At 40.5% G+C, this 21,408-nt stretch overlaps 1 protein-coding gene across 1 annotated transcript in view; it reads right to left on the bottom strand.

Annotated features, from left to right (window-relative positions):
* Positions 1 to 6,860: 6,860 nt before the first annotated feature.
* The window catches only part of LOC149233956 (protein ESMERALDA 1-like), a 92,648-nt gene continuing 78,100 nt past the window's right edge, over positions 6,861 to 21,408 (bottom strand). Inside the window, exons 3-4 of the mRNA XM_089368103.1 lie at positions 7,098 to 7,165; positions 6,861 to 6,953 (exon numbers count right to left, since the gene is read on the bottom strand). Of these exons, the coding sequence (XP_089224229.1) occupies positions 6,861 to 6,953; positions 7,098 to 7,165 (161 nt within the window). The remainder of the gene's footprint in view (positions 6,954 to 7,097; positions 7,166 to 21,408) is intronic.

Here is a 21,408-nt window from a genome sequence, read left to right as displayed (position 1 = left end):
CACAGAAGGCCATACTATCAGCAATGTATTCTGCCTTGGTGGTGCTCAGAGTCATCGACTTCTGCTTCCTGCTCATCCAGGATATCGAGGCAGATTCCAAAGAGAAACAGCACTAAGAAGTGCTCTAGTGATCCTCCATACTGCCTGCCCACTCATCATTCGAATAATCAAGTGGTTTCATATTTCCGGCAGTGTATCTCAATTCATGAGAGATTGTGCCTTGGAGATATCTTAGAAGATTCTTGGCACCAATCTAGTGAGGCTCAACCAAATATGAGCTCACCATGCTAACTGCAACGCAGATGTCCGGACGGAGGTTCTCCAAGAACATCAACGCGAATGAGTTTATGAAACTCAGAGGCATTTCCCAAATCTGGTCCGAAATCATTACCATATAACTTCTGAAAGTTAAGATCCTCGAGGCAGTCACAAGCTTGCAGCTTATCTTCTCACATTCAGAATCCAACTCCCTCTGTCTCCTATAAATGAGAGGGTCTGCACCTGTCAGACATAGGTGCCGGTACGAGAGGTTTATCATCCACAACCTTCGAGTAATGGTTTGGATTGGTTTCACTCCTAGTGAATCTCAGCTGCATTAGACAGCTATCAATCCTCTCATACTAAGCCCGAGGTGTTTTTCTTCAAGCCATAGAGGGCTTTCTTCCACCTGTATACATGAGATTCCTTGATCATGATTCTCAAACTCCTCGGGTTGTTCCAGACCTGTGAACCTGCTGCATGAGGGGAATGGTCCCCTTATAATATTTTCCTTTGATACATTTCAGACATGTACCTTCATGCTTCTTTTTGAATTCAAGCATCCTAGTCACCATCTGACTCATAGACCTCCGGTGCGGAGTCAATGGACATGGTCCCCAGTGGACTTCCTGCAACTTGATACAACCCTGAACTTAAAAACATCTTTAAAAGATCTATTTTCAAACACGTACCTTTCCATCGATAAGTGCCACCTTGTAACCTTTGACTTCCATTTCCGAGATAGATATCAGGTTCAATCAGGTACATAAAAGAGATTTTGGGGTTCCTTGCTTTCGTGGAAGAGTCGACCATTTCCTTGATGACCTACATTACCAGTCATTCATTGAAGATGTCCCAGGAATGATTGTTATCTTTATCAAGAGATGTGTCTCTGCCATTCGGACACTCCTTCGCATAACGACCGAACTTATTTCAACAAGGCATCCGCCTTTCCTTCCACCCTTAGATCCGAACTTCCCAATGAAGTGATCTTAAGATGGACCATCAAAATCTTCCGCTGCGCCATTCTGATAACATTCTTTGCTATGAATCCACCCTCGGTGAATTATGAGGAACCCATTGATCCTTCTGTCTTGTCCCAACTGTCTTCGGTGATTGCTATTTCACTCTTGCTTGGGCATTGTCTTCACCTCAGCTCCGATACCATGTTAAGTTTAGGTATGTTCTATGCTAGAGCAATTTATTTAAATTTTCACAGTTAGCAATCACATCAGCATTACGATAAACTGCAGATAGAACATAAATATAAAATGCAGAAGACAAGCCAAGACAAGAGGACACAAGATATGGCGCGAGCCAGGGACAAACCCCACAATGTGTGGGGAAACCCTTTGATCAAATCTTCTTTTATCTTCAAAGTTCAGCAGAGAATGAGAGAGAGAGAGTACATTTACAATAGAACTCAATACTTTGACTTATCTAGATCTAGCATAGATCATTTCGTATCATGATGAGATCAGTTGAAGACATTCTGCTTCAACTGATTCTCAAGGTGACTCCTTCACCTATCATCGTGCTGCATCTCGTCCATTTGCTGCACCTTACTGTGTAGCACCATCATGCTGCCCATGATCATCATGCTGCTCATGCTTTCATACATCACTGTACTACCCATGATCTTCATCATGTTGCCCATACATCATGTTGTCCATGATCTACATCATGTTGCCCATACATCATGTTGTCCATGATCTACATCATGTTGCCCATAATCTACATCATACTGCACATACATTATGTTGTCCAAGATGCGGCATCTTCCATCATCATGCAACCCTGTGTTGTACTTCATCACTAAGATCTTCAGTACTGCTGTTATCATCATTGCTGCACCATGACAGTCCCTTGAAATTACCCCAGAGGTGATCGAGATCATGATTTCACAAGAACTGGTTCATGACTTTGTCACTGATCATCATAGCTTCTCATGAACTGCATTAAAATGCTGAGAATGTAACTATTACTGTCATTATTACAACAACACTTAGCATAGCTTGAAACCCTCGTCATTCACTGCGTATCTATACATGGTGTGGATCTGCTCCTCTCATGGACAGGTCTCCTTTAGCTACAAGTCTCCTTTCCAGACCTTCTTACAAGACATGACTGCGGCTAGGCTTCGTTACCATTACTGCGACTTCATGTATTTGCAGCGGTTTCATATATAGACTGTGTTTACGTGCATTGACTGTGGCTTCAAGTATGTGCTGCGGTTTCATATATATGTGACGGTCTTGTGTTCAACATAATCTTGACTGTCTGCTGTTCTAGCATATTTATATCTATGAGTGCCCAGCGTATATATCCAACGTATATACTTCCAGTGCATTCACATAATGCCCAGCGTATATACTGTCCAACGTTTACATTACAGCAACGTATATAATATGACTGCGTCCCTGTGTTCAATGTGACTGCGTTAGATTACGTTGCTGCCATCCCATAATGCGTTCAATAAGACTGCGTCCCTGAAGTATATATCTGCATTCAATGTGACTGTGTTTTACATGCCTTCCCTGATCTGCTTATATGTCTTTTCATGACTGCGTTGGATAGTGTCTTTATGACAGCGTGCAAGGTGTCCATGCGTATTACATCGTATGAAATCCTTCCCTTACTGTGGCTTGGTGTTTCCATTACAGCGTATAGTCTAGGGCATCATCTGCGTGCAAACTAGGGCATCAACTGAGTGTGAGTTAGGGTATCATCTTTAGGCTAGCGTATCTTTTGGTTCTCTCCTTCCAAAAACCCAGACGTGGAGAGGAGATCACCTCAAGGATACATACTCAAAATGACTTCAAATCCTCACCAATTTATACTAAAACGAGGATGATGAATAGACACGTCGGTTGGGCTTCTAGAGCCTACATAAGTGCTGGTCGGCTTGATAATAATTACATAAACAAAATAAATTCATATCTCCATAAATACTTATCGGAATCGGATGATCTTTGGATCAATCCTACACCTCTCAACGAGAGGGATCCAATAAAAATATCAGCTGCCATAAATAAGCTGACCCACATGGAGTTTGGCCCTAGTTGCCAATTTAACAAGTGAACTATTGCAGCTAGGGGCAGTTCGGCACAAGGCCAAGAACACATAGCAGAGAGGCAGAGACAATGCCAAAGAGACAGCGCAGAGCCTGGAAAGGTTGATGCAAAGGCAGCTGGAGCTTACGCAGAGGCTGTGGAGGCCAACGTAGGTGATGCAGAGGACTAGAGGGTTGATGCAAAGAGCCAAGAGGCTGACGCACAGGCATCAGTAGCTACGCAGAGGCTAGCAGAGTTGACACAAGGCCAAGAGGCATTGCTAGAGATTTTCGTGCGGCAGACTGGAGCTGGGAAGGGTGACGCTATCCCTAGCTGAATTAAGCAGAGCAATGGAGAATCTTGGAGCAGCTTTCACTGTCCAGCTAAAGAACTGCCGTAGTTACTGTGGTATCGATCCTCCGGTGACTAGCCGGAATCTCTGTCTCTGAGGAGAGGTACTTCTGCTGAGGGCATTCTCTATTGGGTGAGCCATTTCTGGCACCCTAGTTGTATTCAGAAACTGCATAACGATAAAACCCTCATATATGTTGCACCAGTTTTCCCGCATTGGGTTTTTTCGGGGACGATTGTCCAAAAAAACGGTGTCCCTTGTGTGTTTGTCTCAGTTATTTCAGTCACTGATTTGTATATGTGTTAAGGCTGCATTTGTGTTTATTTTCAGTATTTATATTTATAAATAACTTGTTAATGAAAAGAACAAGTAGGAGAAAATAATCCAGATAATGCAGTAGGGATTTCTGATGTGTCAGACTTAGAAATTTCAACATAAATTAAGTGAATTAATTAATGTTGGATATTGAACTAGGAAAATCTAAGGAAACGTAATTTAATTACATAAGTGACTTACACATAATGCCAACCATTGATCTCAAATGAGGTAAGATCTAATCTCAACCGTCAATCAAATTGAAGTTTGGATATTAGAGTTAGGAATTATAAAAGACAGCCTAAGGAGAGAAGAAGACAGATTTTGAGAAGAGCATTTTCTCAGTGAGAGATCTCAGCAAAAGGTGAAGGACTTCTATCTAGAAGTCAAGGCCAAGGGAGGAAAATATCAAGAGAGATTTCAGCAGGAAGAGATCATTCACAACAAGACATACAGCAAGCATAGCAGATCAGCAAGGAGCAGCCACACATGTGAGACCGTATTCAACTAGAGATCTCACATGTGCTGCGCAGGGAGGAATTGTACAGCTGGTGCCATATTCACCTGGTTCATGTTCGTGTTCGAATTCGACAACAATAAAATTCATTAAAAAATAGTATAAGAAAAAAACTCTGATAAACCTCAACATTAAGTTCAACTATATATATATATATATATATGAAATAATTTTATAAATATAACTTTTATAAACAATAAAATTTTATTATATTTTACATATTATATAATTTTAAATTAATTTATAACTTTAAAGAATTACAGCCTAGGTCACTAACATAAATAGTTTATTTCCAATAAAAAAATAGAAGATATAAATCTCCCTATTCCATTGCCGTCCCTGAACTCAAAAGGATGTTCTATTTCTGTCTATGCTTTCTAATGATGTGCTGTGGCTAGCCATAAATTGGGAAGTTCCTCCATTTTTTAATCAGGATGGCTCACATCACTACATTACAATCTAGCAGAAATTGAAACTTCAGAAATTTACAGCAGAGAGAATGTACTCCTTGATCAATTTTGGCTCGTAAATAATACATACCTTGTGCTCCATCCCAATATTTTGAGTTGAATGAAATAACATAATTTATTTTGAAATATACATTAATTTTAACAAAAAATTTCTTAAAAAGAATGAATTCACCTCTAAATTTAAATCCGATTATAACCAGAAATGATTTGCTTAATATTTAGCCAAATTTGATGGTCGAATTTGATCGATTATGTTCATGGTTTCTTCAAATTCAACAAATTTCGAACTTCATAAGGAAAACTAGCCGAACCCGGTGACTAGGGCTGCAACAAGTGCCCAGGTGCACAGGAGTCCAGATCAGCCACACAATTGAGACCAGGTTGCAGGCTGAAGTAAACAGCAGGTCACTGGAGGAGATTTGGAGGGTTATACAGCTGATACAAATGCCAAGAAAATTTCTGTAATTGTTGTAGCTTATATTTTTCAGTAGAATCATTTTCCCACCTAGGAAGCCCTCACTGTTCTGAATAATAAAAGGGAAGTTAGGTTGGAGAGTTATTTTCTATGTGAGAATTATTTCTTGTGTTTTCTTTCACTGTAAATTTCTGAGTTAAAATTCCATTGTGTTTTTATTCAGTGCATGCAGATTTAAATTTCTGGGTTATAAATTTACTAGGAATAAAATACAGATCTGTAATTAGAAATTTAACAGATAAGACTTGTAATACACAGCCTTATTCATCCTCGTATCTCCATTAAAGCACCCTCCCTCAACCTTTGTTGGACCCCATATGCCCAAAAAACATATAGGGCACTGGTAACACCTTACAACCACACTAAGATTTTTATAATAAAATCATTGTATGTTAGTTCCACCGATCTGGAAATCACCCAGTACAATCTTACTCTAGATCTTTTCCTAAAAGTTTAGTTGTAATCCGGATTGCATATCAAGAAAAGCTAGACTTACAGTGATACATAAATCCGCAAACCAAGCTTTATTCCAACATATTTTAAGAGCAGATTTACGCCCCTTTGGGTTCTCTACTGTCTGCTGGAATTTATCCTTGAAACTGTTTGTCATTTACCAACTGTACTGTACATGTAAAATCTGGCTAGATGGGGTTTAATCTAGCTGAAAATTAACTGTTATCAGTGCTACAGTCAGGTCAACTAATGACTTAAAGTTCTGTCACTGTTAAATTTATCATAACAGCATACTTATTCTACTTTATCAACTTGCCTAAAACACATCCATAACTTTTCATTTACACTGGTAACAAAAATATGAAGATAGCTGCCATTGATCCAGTTAAATTCTGTTTATTACTTCTTGAAACTCATGCTGTTATATACATGAAAATACAGTGTTCATTGGGGTTGTAATCAGAATTTAAGAAAAGCATAAAGCTATCCTTTGTTAATCTCGTCAACATTAACTGCAGTACGTGGCTTTATATGTGCCTATCCAACTGTTTGTTACGCATCCAACTTGACTTGGATACTGTACCTTTTATCCATGATAATTTACGGCCTTTAAGGCTAAAGTACAGCCTAGCCAACCTTTCTCATACGTGACAGCATAAGTGGATTGATAACCTTTCCATTATCAGATATTTACTGATCATAAGTTATAGGAAAAGAGAATCATAGGGAAGCCCCCTAGTAGTGATCACAAATCATCCTCAAGTTAGGGAAGAGGGTGACAGTGGTAATTCTTCTGAGTTCAACCTGTGTTGTCATCCAGTGAAGACTTTGCACTCAGGGTGAGAGATAAACTGGTAACACAACCAAGAAATGGGTACTCCAATTGCAATTGAAAATACATTTCTAAATCAAATGATGTCAAACATTACGGCAAATTAAGGGAAATCTGGACACGACACTGGAGAACTCACCTAGGATCCCGCCAAATGCTATGGAAATGGAAATTTGGAATGACAAGGGTTGCATTCAAAAGCCCTGCCACAGCTACTGCATTGCAAATCTGCATCACCAGACGAAGCAATGTCACAGTAAGGAATTAATTATTGTGGAACCAAGATGTATGTTTTGCAAAATATTAGTCAAAAACAGATTGAAAAAATATTTGCAGCCATATTTCCAAACTAGTGAATGCAAGATCACATACTGATACACGCTGCTGATTCAAGCCACCATTTGCTTCAATAAATATATAACCATTTGAATCAGGTAACCCTGGAAATTACGAACATAAAACTGGGTTAGGCCTAGGCATTTGTTTCCCAAAAGCAGTTACTTTTGCATTATAATATGGACTTGAAGCGAGAGACATAATATTCTGCTGAGTAGTCACAGCCAACCCTTCAAGATGATTTAGATGCACACACTCCAGGCTTGCTTTAAACATTACATGATCCTCATTCAGTTACCGTGCATAATAATTTGAGCCAATAACAATACACACATACTGCACATTAATAATTTGGACCTCTCAGTACCAATAGTTGACAATCGACTATGCTGTCAATGCATGACTTTGTTATCACCTGGCTTCACATTTACTTGCAATACTTTTACTATGGATAATTCTAATATCCCAGCTTCATGCTAAGACTCTTTATGGATCTGCTTTAAAATTTCTAACATTACTTGAGGTCAGCTCCAACAACCAGATAAAAACAAAACCAAATTTTTTGACAGCCAAGTCAGATCTTTTGTGCAGCACATGATAAATCATAATAGGAAGGCCAAAAGTAATTCTAAACAAGCAACTACTCTAGAACTATACTTATTAAAACATGAACACAAAGTTGATGACAACTACAAGTAATCTTCAACTAGAACCATATGGAGATTCAAGAACTGATCTCTTAAAAGAAAGGTGCTACTAGGCTTTTTCGTGCATTCCTGTTGCCCCCTAAACCTGCTCTTCATGAAATTTCCAAACTCCAAGTACAAAAAAGCAGATCTAGGGCAACCTAGGGGCTTCCACAGTATAACCACAGTGAAAGTCTCTCTCTTTTTAGGCTGGTATCTCTCCCAGCCAAGGGGGGAATCCCTAATAGGATTGCCAATCAGTCATTACAATGCTGTTACAAAAATTAGATTAGTGAAACAGGATGTTTTTGTGCATTTTAAACTTTAAAGATAAAATGGTCGATCCAGGAAACACTAGTGCCTTATCTTAGGGTTGTGGATTCTAGGCAACAAGTGGAGCTCTAAAACCTGTGATAAAGGACAAGATAAATCCCCTAAGAACAGATATTATTGGTAATAACAGATCTGGTATAATAATGACAACCAAGTGCAACATGCATAACCAGTACAATGATATGTCCATGAATGTATCAAGTCATATATCTGTCAAACATGAAAACTGAGTAAAGATAGAACAATATTTATTGTATGAACAGCTCCTTGGTACATTTAAACCAGATTTGACAAGAAAGAGTGGAATACTGTTGCTAAAACCACCCTTCAAACCCACTTACCTTCTTTTTGGAAACATAAGTCTTATATTTATAGAAAAGCATTTACAAACAACAACGCAAAAAGTAAAAGGGTATATACAATGGACATTATAACCTTCCATAAAGCAACTAAAGCTGAAATAAAATCAAAATAAGTTGTGGGATCGTGAGATAGGGCATCTTTGATCAATAAAGCACCCTCAACTAGAAGATGATGGCTTATCTCATCCTGCCACAAAGAGCAAAAAGCAAACAATGAGCTATCTCTCATTCTCAAAAACAAATTTATACCTAAGAGCAGAGTGGTCACAGACATACTATTCTTCTGAGTGGCCACAGCCAACTCTTCAAGATGATTTAGATGCACACGCTCCAGACTTGCTTTAAACATTACATGATCCTTATTCAGTTACCGTACATAATACTTTGCGCCGATAACAATACACACATACTGACCATTAATAATTTGGGCCTCTCAGTACCAATACTTGACATTTGACTATGCTGTCAATGCATGACTTTGTTATCACCTGGCTTCACATTTATTTACGATACTTTTACAATGCATAACTCTATTACCCCAGCTTCATCCTAAGACTCTTTATGGATCTGCTTTAAAATTTCTAACATTACTTGAGGTCAGCTCCAACAGCCAGATAAAAAAAACAATTTTTAGGCAGCCAAGTCAGATCTTTTGTACAGCACATGATAAATCATAATAAAAGAAGGCCAAAAGTAATTCTCAAGTCTAAACAAACCATTACTATAGAACTAGACTTTATAAAACATGCATACAACTTTAATGACAAGTGATCTTCAACTAGAATCATATGGAGATTCAAGAACTGATATCTTAAAAGACAGGTGCTTCTAGGCTTTTTGGTGTATTCCTGTTGCCCCCTAAACCTACGCTTCATGAAATTTCCAAACTCCAAGTACAGAAAATTAAATCTAGGGCAATCTAGGGGCTTCACACAGTATCACTACAATGAAGGTCTCCTTTTTTAGTCTGGTATCTCTCCCAGCCAAGGGGGGAACCCCAATAGGATCACCAATCAGTCATTACAATGCTGTTACAAAAATTAGAATAGTGAAACAAGATGTTTTGGACTTTTCAAATATAAAACAGTCGATCCAGGAAACACTAGTGCCTTGTCTTTGGGTTGTGGAGTCTAGGAAACAGGTGGAGCTCTAAAACATGTGATAAAGGACAAGATAAATCCCCTAAGAACAGATATTATTAGTAATAATAGATCTGGTATACTAATGACAAGTTGACAACCAAGTACAACAAGAATAATAAGTATAATGATATGGCCATCAACTTATCAAGTCATGTATCTGTGAAACATGAAATTTGAGTAAAGATAGAACCATATTTATTGTATGAACAGCTCCTTGGTACATTATAAAACAGATTTGTGTACTATCCCCAATTTTCTAAGTATTAAGGAGGCTCACCAATTTTGACACAATTTTGGCATTAGCATGCATTTTGGCAGTTTGACATAGGATATGGAGAAAAATTAAAATTTTAGTGGGTGTGGGAGTCACCAACAAGGCATACGCACCCTTGGAGGAGTACGCACTTGGGAGAGAGAGAAAATGGAGGGAAAATTCGAGCTAGTGGAGTTTGGGCCCCACCAAGGGGCAAATGAGGCAGCAAGCTTAAATAGGAGGTGAGGGCCATTGTTTGGGGCTTTTGACAATTTTACATCTGAACTCAATCATTCGCTTGAGCTGCTCAGCCAGGTGAACAAGTGCTGCTTAGCACAAGGAGATTTCGGGCGGAGAACTTAGCTCTCGCTTCGGTGGACTTAGGGTACCACCCTAGGGGAGTCACTTGACAACTTTGGAATCATTCCAGAGCAGGGACAGGAGACTCCTTCCACTTCTGCGCAGCACAAGGATGCTGGAGGAGAATTCGTACTACTTGAGGGGACCAATTGTGGAGCAGTTGTTCATTTGTTGGGAATTTCAGGGCTGCCTTAGAGCATCATTTCCAAGAGATTTGGTGTAGGAATTTACAGGGTAAGTTCCTCAGACAGAACACCAAAGGACACCGCTCACAAACAGATCACAGATCAATACACCAGTATTTTGACGTGGTTAAAACCCTCAAAGACGGAAACAGTCCACGACCTGAGCCAACGCGGCCACTTCAGGCAATTTATTAGTAAAAGAATGAAAATTTACATATGCTTCTCTCATAGACGGATTACCCTACAAATGACCCTCCATGCTCTTTTAATAGAGATCATGGACCAATCGGGTGTTAAGCCACGGATCAAGTGTCGGTAATACCGAGGAGAGAATGAACCGTCAGATCACTACATATCGTGACCGTCGGATTGTAAGTTACAAAATGTACATAGTAAAGAAACACACTTTACCTAACTCTATACTAGACCAAGTGGTACTTAACTATTTCCTATGTGTCGGAATATCCTAACATCCCCCCTTAAGAACAACTTGGGATAGGATTGAAGGATTTACAAATATGACACAATAGGAGAAGGAAGGAGGCACTAGAGCCTATCCCCCCTTAGTGACAACTTCCTGAACTCCAACCATAAATCGAAGTTTAGTGAACTTCGCCTCTGTGAGAGCCTTTGTAAAGATGTCTGCAACTTGATCATCTGTTGAACAATATTGCACTTCAAGAACATGGTCGTGAATGAGCTTTCTGATGAAGTGCATGTGCAGCTCAATGTGTTTGCTGCGCTGATGTTGGACTGGATCTTTGCATAGCTCAATGGCACTTTGATTATCACACCAAAGTGTAGTCGGATGCTGCTGCTGAAAGCCAAACTCTGACAGGATCTCACGAAGCCACAAGGCTTCCTTACTAGCTTCTACGGCACCACGATACTCTGCTTCTGCTAAAGAAAGAGAAATGGCACCTTGTTTCTTGCAAGCCCATGTAATAGGTCCTGAACCAAGAGTGAACACATAACCTGCAGTGGACTTCCGATCATCAGGGTCACCAGCCCAATCGGAATCAGTGAAACCAACCAATAGAGGAGATGCTTCGGCACTATAATGAATCCCAAACTGAACTGTACCTCCAACATAACGAAGTATTCTTTTAGCTGCTTTCCAATGACTTTTCACGTGGGTTTTGCATAAACCGAGCAACAAGGCCAACAGCAAAGAAAAGGTCAGGACGAGTATGGGTTAGATACAAAAGTTTTCCTACAAGTTGACGGTATAAGGTAGCATCAACTTCAGGAGAAGTACAAGTGACTGAAAGTTTGACTCCAGACTGAAAGGGAGAAGGGGCTGGCTTACAGTCTTCCATGTGAAAATGGCGTAGAATATCACAAGCATACTTGGACTGAGAAAGGGAAATACCTTCCTTGGATTGCAAGACTTGAAGACCGAGAAAATAATGTAAGTGTCCTAAGTCTGTCATTTCAAACTTCCTTTTAAGGCTAGACTTCACATGGTTTATAAGGTTGGGATCACTACCAGTCAGGATAAGATCATCAACATAAAGAACAAGAATGATAAGTGACTTGCCCACTTTCTTGGTGTAGACAGTATTGTCAGAATGACACCTAGAGAAGCCAGATTCTGAAAGAAAGTTATCCATTTTGGGATACCAAGCTCGAGGAGCTTGCTTGAGACCATAAAGGGATTTCTTAAGCCGACATACAAGGCTGGAGTCTGTTTGTATAAATCCAATAGGCTGTTCCATATAGATTTCTTCATGTAAGTCCCCATGCAAGAAGGCGGATTTAACATCCATCTGATGGACTTCCCATTTGAAAGAAGCAGCAAGGGAAAGAACAAGGCGGATAAAGTTCATTTTGGCAACAGGGGAGAAGGTTTCAAAGTAGTCAATGCCTTCAACTTGTGAAAAACCCTTAGCAACAAGACGAGCTTTATGTTTATCAACTTTCCCATCTGGTCCATACTTGGTTCTGTAAACCCATTTGCATCTAACAAGTTTTCGTCCCTTTGGTAAAGGAACAAGATCCCATGTATCATTTGCCAATAATGAATGATATTCTTCATTCATAGCTGCTTCCCAATCTGGATGGCCTGAAGCTTCCGCAAAGGTGTCAGGATCATAATTCACTGAAGCTTGAGCCAGTAAAGAAGAGGCTCTCTCGAACTGAGAACGTGTACGTCGTTGATCTGTAGGATCACCGGCAAGATCACCTGCTGCATCCTGAGTAGCACGGACCCATTTTGGAAGCTGAGGAGCTAAAGGAGGATCCTGAGAAGGTGGGGGAGGATTTTCATCCTCGCTTTCATCATCTGAAGAAGAAATATTTTCAAAAGTAGAAGAGATAGGGAGAGGTGGCACATCCGCCAAACTAGGCTCGCAGGCCGATATATTTTCCACAAACTTTACATCTCTTCTAATGATAACATTTTTGGACTTAAGTGGAATAAGTCTATATCCTTTGACATCTTCAGAATATCCAACAAAAATACATTTTTCACTCGTAGGTTCTAAAGCTTTATGTTTCTCATCTGAAATATGGGCCCATGCTTCATTTCCAAAAACACGAAAGTGACTTACATCTGATTTGATTGAGCTCCATGCTTCTTCTGGAGTGATATTCTTTAAAACCTTAGTAGGAGTGCGATTTATTATGTAATTTGCACAGATAATTGCTTCTGCCCAATAATTAAGACTAAGTCCTTTATATTGAAGCATACAATTAGCCATTTCCTTTAAGGTGCGATTCTTCCTTTCAGCTACACCATTTTTTTGTGGAGTATATGGAACAGTTTGTTGCATTTGAATTCCATTCTCAGTGCAAAAGTTGATGAATGTGTTTTTAACATATTCTCCACCATTATCAGATCTTAGCTTAAGAATTTGATGTCCAGATTGTTTTTCAACAAAGGCCTTAAAGGCCAAGAACATGTTAAATACTTCACTCTTCAGTTTTAAGAAGTATACCCAAGTGCGTCTGGAGAAATCATCAATGAAAGTTAAGAAATACTTGTAGCCAGAGAATGAAGCAACTGGAAGTGGACCACATAAATCACTATGCACGAGCTGTAAAGCGGCTGAGGCGTGCCAAGAGGCACGCTTTTCAAAACTGTCCCGATGATGTTTTCCGAGTACACATCTGGAACAAACACCATCTCTGCAAGATACCATTGGAAGACCTGTCACCATATTTTCTTTACATAGATTCTAAAGAGAGCGATAGTTTAAGTGACCAAATCGCTCATGCCAAAGTTTGCTCACTTCATCATTATGAGCAACAAATACTGAGGGAAGATTTGATGACCCAAAGTTGTGAAACTTATACAACCTTGTAGAATCATCAGCAATGCCAGTAGCTAAAATCTATCTAGGATCTCTTAGGTCCTTAATTACAACATCGTGAGGTGAAAATTCAACGATTTTACCTTCACCTGAATGGGTTATCTGATATACAGATAGAAGGTTGCAGGATAAGGTTGGAACACATAATACATCATTAAACTGACCATTGTCTAGATGAACAGTTCCAGTCCCTACAACACTAAGAGATCTATCATCACCAACATATATATTTTTGGTGTTACAATCATTTAAAGAAGAAAACATGGCTTTGTTTTTGGCCCTGTGATAAGAAGCTCCAGAATCAATGAGCCACTCATGAGAATGAGAAGAAGAAGATACATTTAGTGCATAGCCAGATCGAGATGCTTGACAACCACATGCAGAAAGTGCCATTCCTGAAGATGAAGTTGAAGTTGAAGAGTGCTCCAAATGGATATTATGCTTCTTCATTGTTGCTTCCAAGGCTTCCATCTTAAAGCATTTGGATTCTAAGTGGCCATCTCGATTACAAAAGTTGCAATGTCTATCAGTTTTCTTCCCTTTATTTTTATTTGTCTTATCATTTTGTTGAAATGATTTTTCATTTTGAGGCTGAAGTTGCTTAGGACCCTTGTTTGGTTTAGGACCATTCCTTTTAGGATACGACTTCTTAGGATTCTTTGAATTTGGTTGCTGCTGAGCGGCTAACACTTTCTTAGAAGAGTTTCCAAGATGAAGAAGACCAAGGTGTAAGAGTTTTTCTTGTTCTCTTATTAAAGAATCACAAAAGGAATCAAAGGAAGGGGACTTGTAGGTTTGTCCTTAAGAAATGAAGGCTTCTCTTGTAGAATGGAAGGTGGAAACAAACACTGAATAGGCTGGTCCCAACTTAGTAAGAATGGAGTAGATAAGGCTACTATCTTCTTTCTTAACCTTAACACCTTCCAAGAGAAGTCTAATGGTCTTGAACTTGGACAAAAAATCTTCTATGCAAGAAAAATTATTGGGGTCCAATGTAAGCAATTCATTTTCAAGTTGATGGGCTTTAAGTTCATTTTTAATTCCAAAGACTTTAGTAATCTATTTCATTGCTTCATCAGGAGTATCAAGTTCTGCAATATGGAATCTAAGATCTGGAGAAATAGACATCCCTATCAACCCACGTGCTTGGTCTTGTCTATTTTCCCATTTAGCTGTCTTGTCTTCATCTTTCGGTTTGGTCTCTTGGCCTGTGGCTATTCTGTGAAGACCTTTACTTCTAAGTAAATCCACAATGTAGGACCACCATTGGAAGTAGTTGGTGTTGTCAAGAATAACTTGGCATGGACTTTCCATTTAAAAATAAATAAAAAATTGAAGCTATAGATGCTGAAACTAAGTGTTGCAATGGAAAGATCTCGAAAAATTAGGTTGTTTCAAAAAAAACGGTTCTGAAAACGGATTCCGGATGAAGAAGTTATGGCTTTTTGAAGAAAATTTGATGAAGTCGCCGAAAAAGTGCGGGAATGTGCGGAAATGAAAAATCCGCCCCCACAAAATGGAGAGTTGAACCCAAGACCTCTACTCTCATAAATTAGCTTTGCACCAAGTGAGCTATACAAAAAGTTTGAGAGAGAGAGAGAGAGGGGGGGGTTGATGCTTTGGGTTGCGTGCTTGCTTTGAGAAAGCTCTTTTTCCCTACAAAACAAAAAACACAAAACCCAACACGGAAATACAAAAAAAACAAACCTTGCGGCTCGAAGTTAGCTTTAGCCGAAAACTAAATATTTTCCTCAATGTTTCTGATTTTCCAAGATCACACTAAGGCGCAGCGGAAAAGAGCATATGCATGAGAAAAATCCTTCCTTTCTGTTTCTGATTTGCCCAGATCGCACAGAGTCGCAGGGAAAAGAGCATACGCAGAAATGAAAGGTATAGATCCGGTAATAAAAAAAGCTAAATAAACCGAAAACCAAAATAAACAGAGAGAAAATAACTGTAAACTGCAAATAAACACCGTATACCTCCAGATCTTAAAAATGACGCAGCTAGGGCTACCGGAAACCTTTTCGCGTGAAACGAAAAGGGTTCCTCACTGGAACAGATACTCCCAACACAATAGAGCAGTCCTCTCGGCCCGAAAGCAGTCAGAAACAGTAGATCTAGGAAACAGTAGTCGGATGCAGTTCTACCGGCTTCATATTTGGATCACCAACGGACGCGGCCCTCAAATAGCTCCAATGTCATGTAGGAATTTACAGGGTAAGTTCCTCAGACAGAACACCAAAGGACACCACTCACAAACAGATCACAGATCAATACACCAGTATTTTGCCGTGGTTAAAACCCTCAAAGAGGGAAACAGTCCACGGCCTGAGCCAACGCGGCCACTTCAGGCAATTTATTAATAAAAGAATGAAAATTTACATATGCTTCTCTCATAGACGGATTACCCTACAAATGACCCTCCATGCTCTTTAAATAGAGATCATGGACCAATCGGGTGGTAAGCCACGGATCAAGTGTTGGTAATACCGAGGAGAGAATGAACCGTCGGATCACTACATATCGTGACCGTCGGATTGTAAGTTACAAAATGTACATAGTAAAGAAACACACTTTACCTAACTCTATACTAGACCAAGTTGTACTTAACTATTTCCTATGTGTCGGAATATCCTAACATTTGGGGTGATTTGGAAGCCAGGCAATCAAGGAGATTTCTGGGCCAAATATTGGCATTTTAGGGCCTGCGCAGTTTTCTGGCAGAGGCACACCTGGGGCATAAGAGCAGCATAATTTGTGGGCTTGGTGGCTGGAGGAATTAAGGGAGAATTTATGGGGAATTTGCAGGAAATTTTGGGAGCTTTTTCTAGAAGATTGGTGTAGCAGCAACTCATTTCCAGGCAGTGCGTTCAGCTAGTTAGACTGGAAATTCACACTTTTTGTGGGTTTTCCAGTGGTGGGGTTTGGGACCAATTCATTTCTAAGTCCTGTGGAGAAAATTAGTGGAGGCATCAGCTGCATTTTCAGAGGATTCTGAGCATTGGAGTGGCAGAAAACCTCATTTTTATCTTGCAGCAGTGACAGAGAATTTATGGGTTGATGCAGAATTTTGTGGGCATCTTCCTTGGAGATGGAACAATAATTCTACCACCTGGGTTTTGCTTTAGTTTGTTGTTGCAAGCCCGGGTTCATTTGTCCTCATCTACATTGTACTCTTGTGCCCAGATTTTTAATAAAAGAAGTAAATTTGGTGTTGCTAATTGTGCGACTATTTATATGTGTGTGTAATCGCAATTTTGTGTGTTGCTTCATGCTTCTGTTATTTACTGTCAATTCCATTTAGGAATATTTCAATTTGACAAAAAAAAGTGGAAGGCAGTTGCTAAAACCACCCGTCAAACCCTCTTACTTTTTTTTTTGAAACATAAGTCTTATATTTATCGGAAAGCATTTAGAAACAAGAATGCAAAAAGTAGAAGGGTAAATACAATGGACATCATAACCTCTTCCATAAAGCAACTAAAGCTGAAATAAAATAAAAATAAGTTGTGGGATCATGAGATAGGGCATCTTTGATCCATAGAGCACCCTCAACAAGGAGATGATGGCTTATCTCATCCTGCCACAAAGAGCAAAAAGCAAACAATGAGCTATCGTCATTCTCAAAAACAAACTTACACCTAAGAGCAGAGAATGCTCAAAACTACAATCACTGCCATATCCCAAAACAAAGTATGAACAAGAGAGTGGAAAATTGTTATGTAACCAGATCACAAAACAAAAGAAAAGATAGATCCACAACTTGAAAATAAGTCTCTTCGAGGCTGCAACCTCCTTTACATCACATAAATGAACAATTCTTGGATGATACAAATGACAAGACCTCCTTGATATATATAGGAGTCTAAAGGGTCACAATATAATCAGGACTTACATAACAATAATAATGTAAGGGCTCAACAATAACAATAGTGGGTGTCTATGGGGCACAACAATAACAATATCAGGGCTACACTAGTATTATAGGGACCTAACATGCCCCTCTCCTTCAAAAAAGTGTTGTCCTCAATGCATAAATAGTTACGAATGCTTTTGTATAGCATTCTCATCCTCCCATGTGGAATCTTTGGCGAGTAAGTTCTTCCACTTAATGACATACTCTAAAATTTATCGATTCGGTAGCTATCAGGTTCTTGTTTCAGTGACTTCTTCAAGCTCCAATGTGATTTTTCCTTCCTCGTTATGCATGATGGGTGCTCCATGTGTCAAGTGTTGAGGCTTTTAAGTGCCGAGTGCGATGTAAAAGCCTCTAAAAATCATCCTTTGAGGGTTGGCCTTCAAATCTCTGTCAATGGTTCTCTGTGGTCCAAAAAATCCACCTAGGACATCACAAAGGGGTCTTCTGGGTCTCCAACTGTGGAAAAGTGTCCATCTCCACTCGAACGTTGATGGCTTTCCAAGTGCTATTGGCCCTCCCAAGCCTTTGAAGGAGAGACCTTCCTCATTTGGGCCCTGAATTAGCAGCCAATGGTCATTCCTCATATGGTTCTAGGTCAGCCTAGGGGCATGCTAGGTCCAAATGTATCATCCTAAGAAATCATCGAATGTAGTGCAAAGTGGCAAAATGTCTTGAGTGCAAGCCGCGTCCAGGGGTAGGTGTGATGTGCTACTTGTTGGTGCCAATATAATTCTTTGGGGCCTAGGTACTTGTGGGTAAGGTCCCCAGGTCATGGGCAGCTGAACCACCTAACAATCACAACATAAAGTCTAGTGAAAGCAACTAGTCATCAAGGACAATAATCATTATTGCATCTAAGTGAACTAATCTTGAATGTAAAGGGCTATTTAATACTTCAAATAAGGATTCCCTTCCAAATTCAGGGCCTTGAGCTCGCAATGGTGTTTTCTCCCTAGGTAGGAGTGGTTAGAGGGCATCCCTATTAGGTGTTTCTCGCCCCCAAGGGGAAGTAATATTTCTTTAGTCCACCATTTAATTGATAGATGTTAGTGAATAATAATGACGGCACGGAGGGGAGAAGACTTCATAGCCATGTGCCATGGTCAAAGGGGCTAGCATGGATGATGATAGGAGAAAAATTTCTCCTATGGGGTCACCACTTTTGGTGGGTAACATCGCCCAGGTCATGGATTGCAAAACCACTTGACAATCACAACATAAAGTCTAATGAAAGCAAACAATCATCAGGGACAATAATCATTTGTGCATTTAAGTGAACCAAGCCTGAATGTAAAGGGTTATTTAATACTTCAAACAAGGCTTCCCTTCCAAAATCAAGGCCTTGAACTCACAATCGTGTTTCGCCCGAGGTAGGAGTTGCTAAGGAACAACCCTATTAGGAGTTTCCAACCCCCTAAAGGGAAGTAACATTTCCTCAGACCACCCTTGTAATATCCCTTATCAAGAATATTCCTCAAACACAAGCAAACTCCAACCAGAGATGGACAGGAAGGGCATTTACCAGCTATGTCGCCTCTGAAAAGAGGACGAGATCCGGAGGCTACCTAGCCCTTTCCAGGCTCTGTCTAAGAGTATAGGAGAAAACACACAAGTGGTATAATAGCCAAGAAGCTCAAAGATATAGAATAACAATGGTGCAACATATAACAATATAACCATAAGCAGATACTCAAGAAATGCAGAGAGAAATGCTAAGCCATTTTTGGATGGCTTCAATCCCTCGCTCGGTAAGACCTTCTTGTTATCTTGTCCGACTAATCCATCCTGAACCCCCGGCGGGAAAGTTGTTAATTACTATATTGCCCATGCTTTCCCACTTCCCTCGGTAGGCTGTCTGGTATACGTATAGTAAGAGAGATAGATATAGGCTCAATCCAATTCGTGTGGTAGAGATATCGTACTCAATCGAGCTCCAGCCCGTACCCAACCCCGGCCAGTGATCCACCGGTTCAAGCAGTCCCCCCAGTTGTTCGTACCCTCCCACCAGGTTGTTCGTGCCCAACCCATTTCGTAGGGTATGGTAAGAGCTGCCAGCAAGAACCAGGTTGTGGATTGAAGGGTGCCAGCCTCGGTGTCGTTGGTCTCGCCTAACGTCCTAGCCTCACGGGTTGGTCTATCCTTGGGTTGTCTCTTCTAGCTACACGCGGTCTCGCCTAACGTTATCGCCTAACGGGGTTGGTCTAGCCTCACGTGTTATACTGAGTAATAGAATGAGTACAGGAGGTGATCAAAAAGATGGAACCTCGACTTGCACCAGGAAAGTGAAGAAATACACTCAAAATAGCAAAGGAATGGCCCCTCTCTGAACTGAGTCCAAGCTGCTGGAGAACTGTCGTGCTGCTGCTACTGCTAGAAATCAAATGAGGATTTGGGGTTGCTCCCCTCCTCAGAAAAGGCTGAAACTCTGGAATCGGACTCTACTCAAGAAACACAGAAAAACCCAGAAAGCTTTTCTGAAATGGTCGACCCCCGAAAATCACCCCCTTAGGGTTCTGCGCAGTCCCTCAATGTTCTGCGCTGCCACTAAATGAAACCCTTCAGAAATCTGCCTGAAACCTCTACCAAAACTCTCCAATATGCAAGGGTTGATCCCCTACTCAATCTCTCAGCACAAATCCTACTGCAAACCCTCAACCCAGACTCCTGCCAGAAAGAACTGTGTCCCCCTCTCAGTCCTGCGCAATCCTCCAAAACGCTAATGAAACTACTGCTGAAATGCTAATGGAAATACCTTGCCCGAGCAGGCACTCGAAGTCCCCCAGGGCTAAGGGTGAGATCTCCAAACGGAGACACTCAATGCACTAAACAGTGTTGCAGACTAACTAAACAGCCAACGTGCTCTAAGTTGAAATGACTATCACAAATGCTCATAACTGAATAATCCAAAATGAGGGGGCTCCTCTCTATTTTATAGCCTCTGCCTCTCATAATCCCTAGGCTCACCTCCTCCTGCGTGCTTCTCCTCTTGCCACATGTTCTTCCCTCCTGCACAGTTTCTCCATGTGTCTGCGTGGGCTCCATTTCTGCGTCCCCCTTTGGCCCCCTTGGCTCCCCTTTAAGTCACAACGATGTGCTACCTAGGAAGTGACTTTTTATTCTAAAGTGAGTTATGTCCCCCTTCCTCACTTTTATTTACAAATAACTATAGAAGGCAAAATTGAACAAAATCAATAATTCCAATTAGCCATGGCTAATTGAACAAAATCAAATATTCCAATTAGCCATGGCTAATTAGGAATATTACAGTCTCCCCCGGCAAAATGTTGCTTGTCCTCAAGCAACTGAAGTGATGGATGCTGCAAGATCTTCTCACTCTCCCAAGTGGCATCCTCATCCGACAAATTCTTCCACCTCACCAAGAATTCCCAAACCATCCTGCTCCGCAGCGACCTCTCCCTGGTATCAATGATAGCCTCCAGCTATAATACCAAATACCTCTCGTCATCCATGGGTAGTAGCTCATTTGTCACTGTCACTTGCTACCCCAATGCCTTCTTTAGGCATGATACATGAAAAATGTTATGAATCTTGCTGCCTTGGGGCAGCTCCAACTCATATGCAACCTGTCCAATCCTGCGTATCACCCTGTATGGCCCATAAAAGCGGGGTTTGAGCTTCTCAGCCCCCTTCTGCTTCAATGACGACTGTCTGTATGGCTGTAATCATAGGTAGACCATGTCCCCTACCTCGAACTGCCTCTCCACCCGACCCCTATCGGCATACAGCTTCTGCTGGTTCTGTGTTGTAGCCATGTTATCCTTGAGAGCTC

Source organism: Pinus tabuliformis, chromosome 8 (assembly GCF_031772625.1).
Source record: "Pinus tabuliformis cultivar Carrire ecotype Pingquan chromosome 8, CPIR1, whole genome shotgun sequence".
Classification (NCBI taxonomy): Eukaryota; Viridiplantae; Streptophyta; class Pinopsida; order Pinales; family Pinaceae; genus Pinus; species Pinus tabuliformis.
This window is presented reverse-complemented; position numbering and strand designations above follow the sequence as displayed.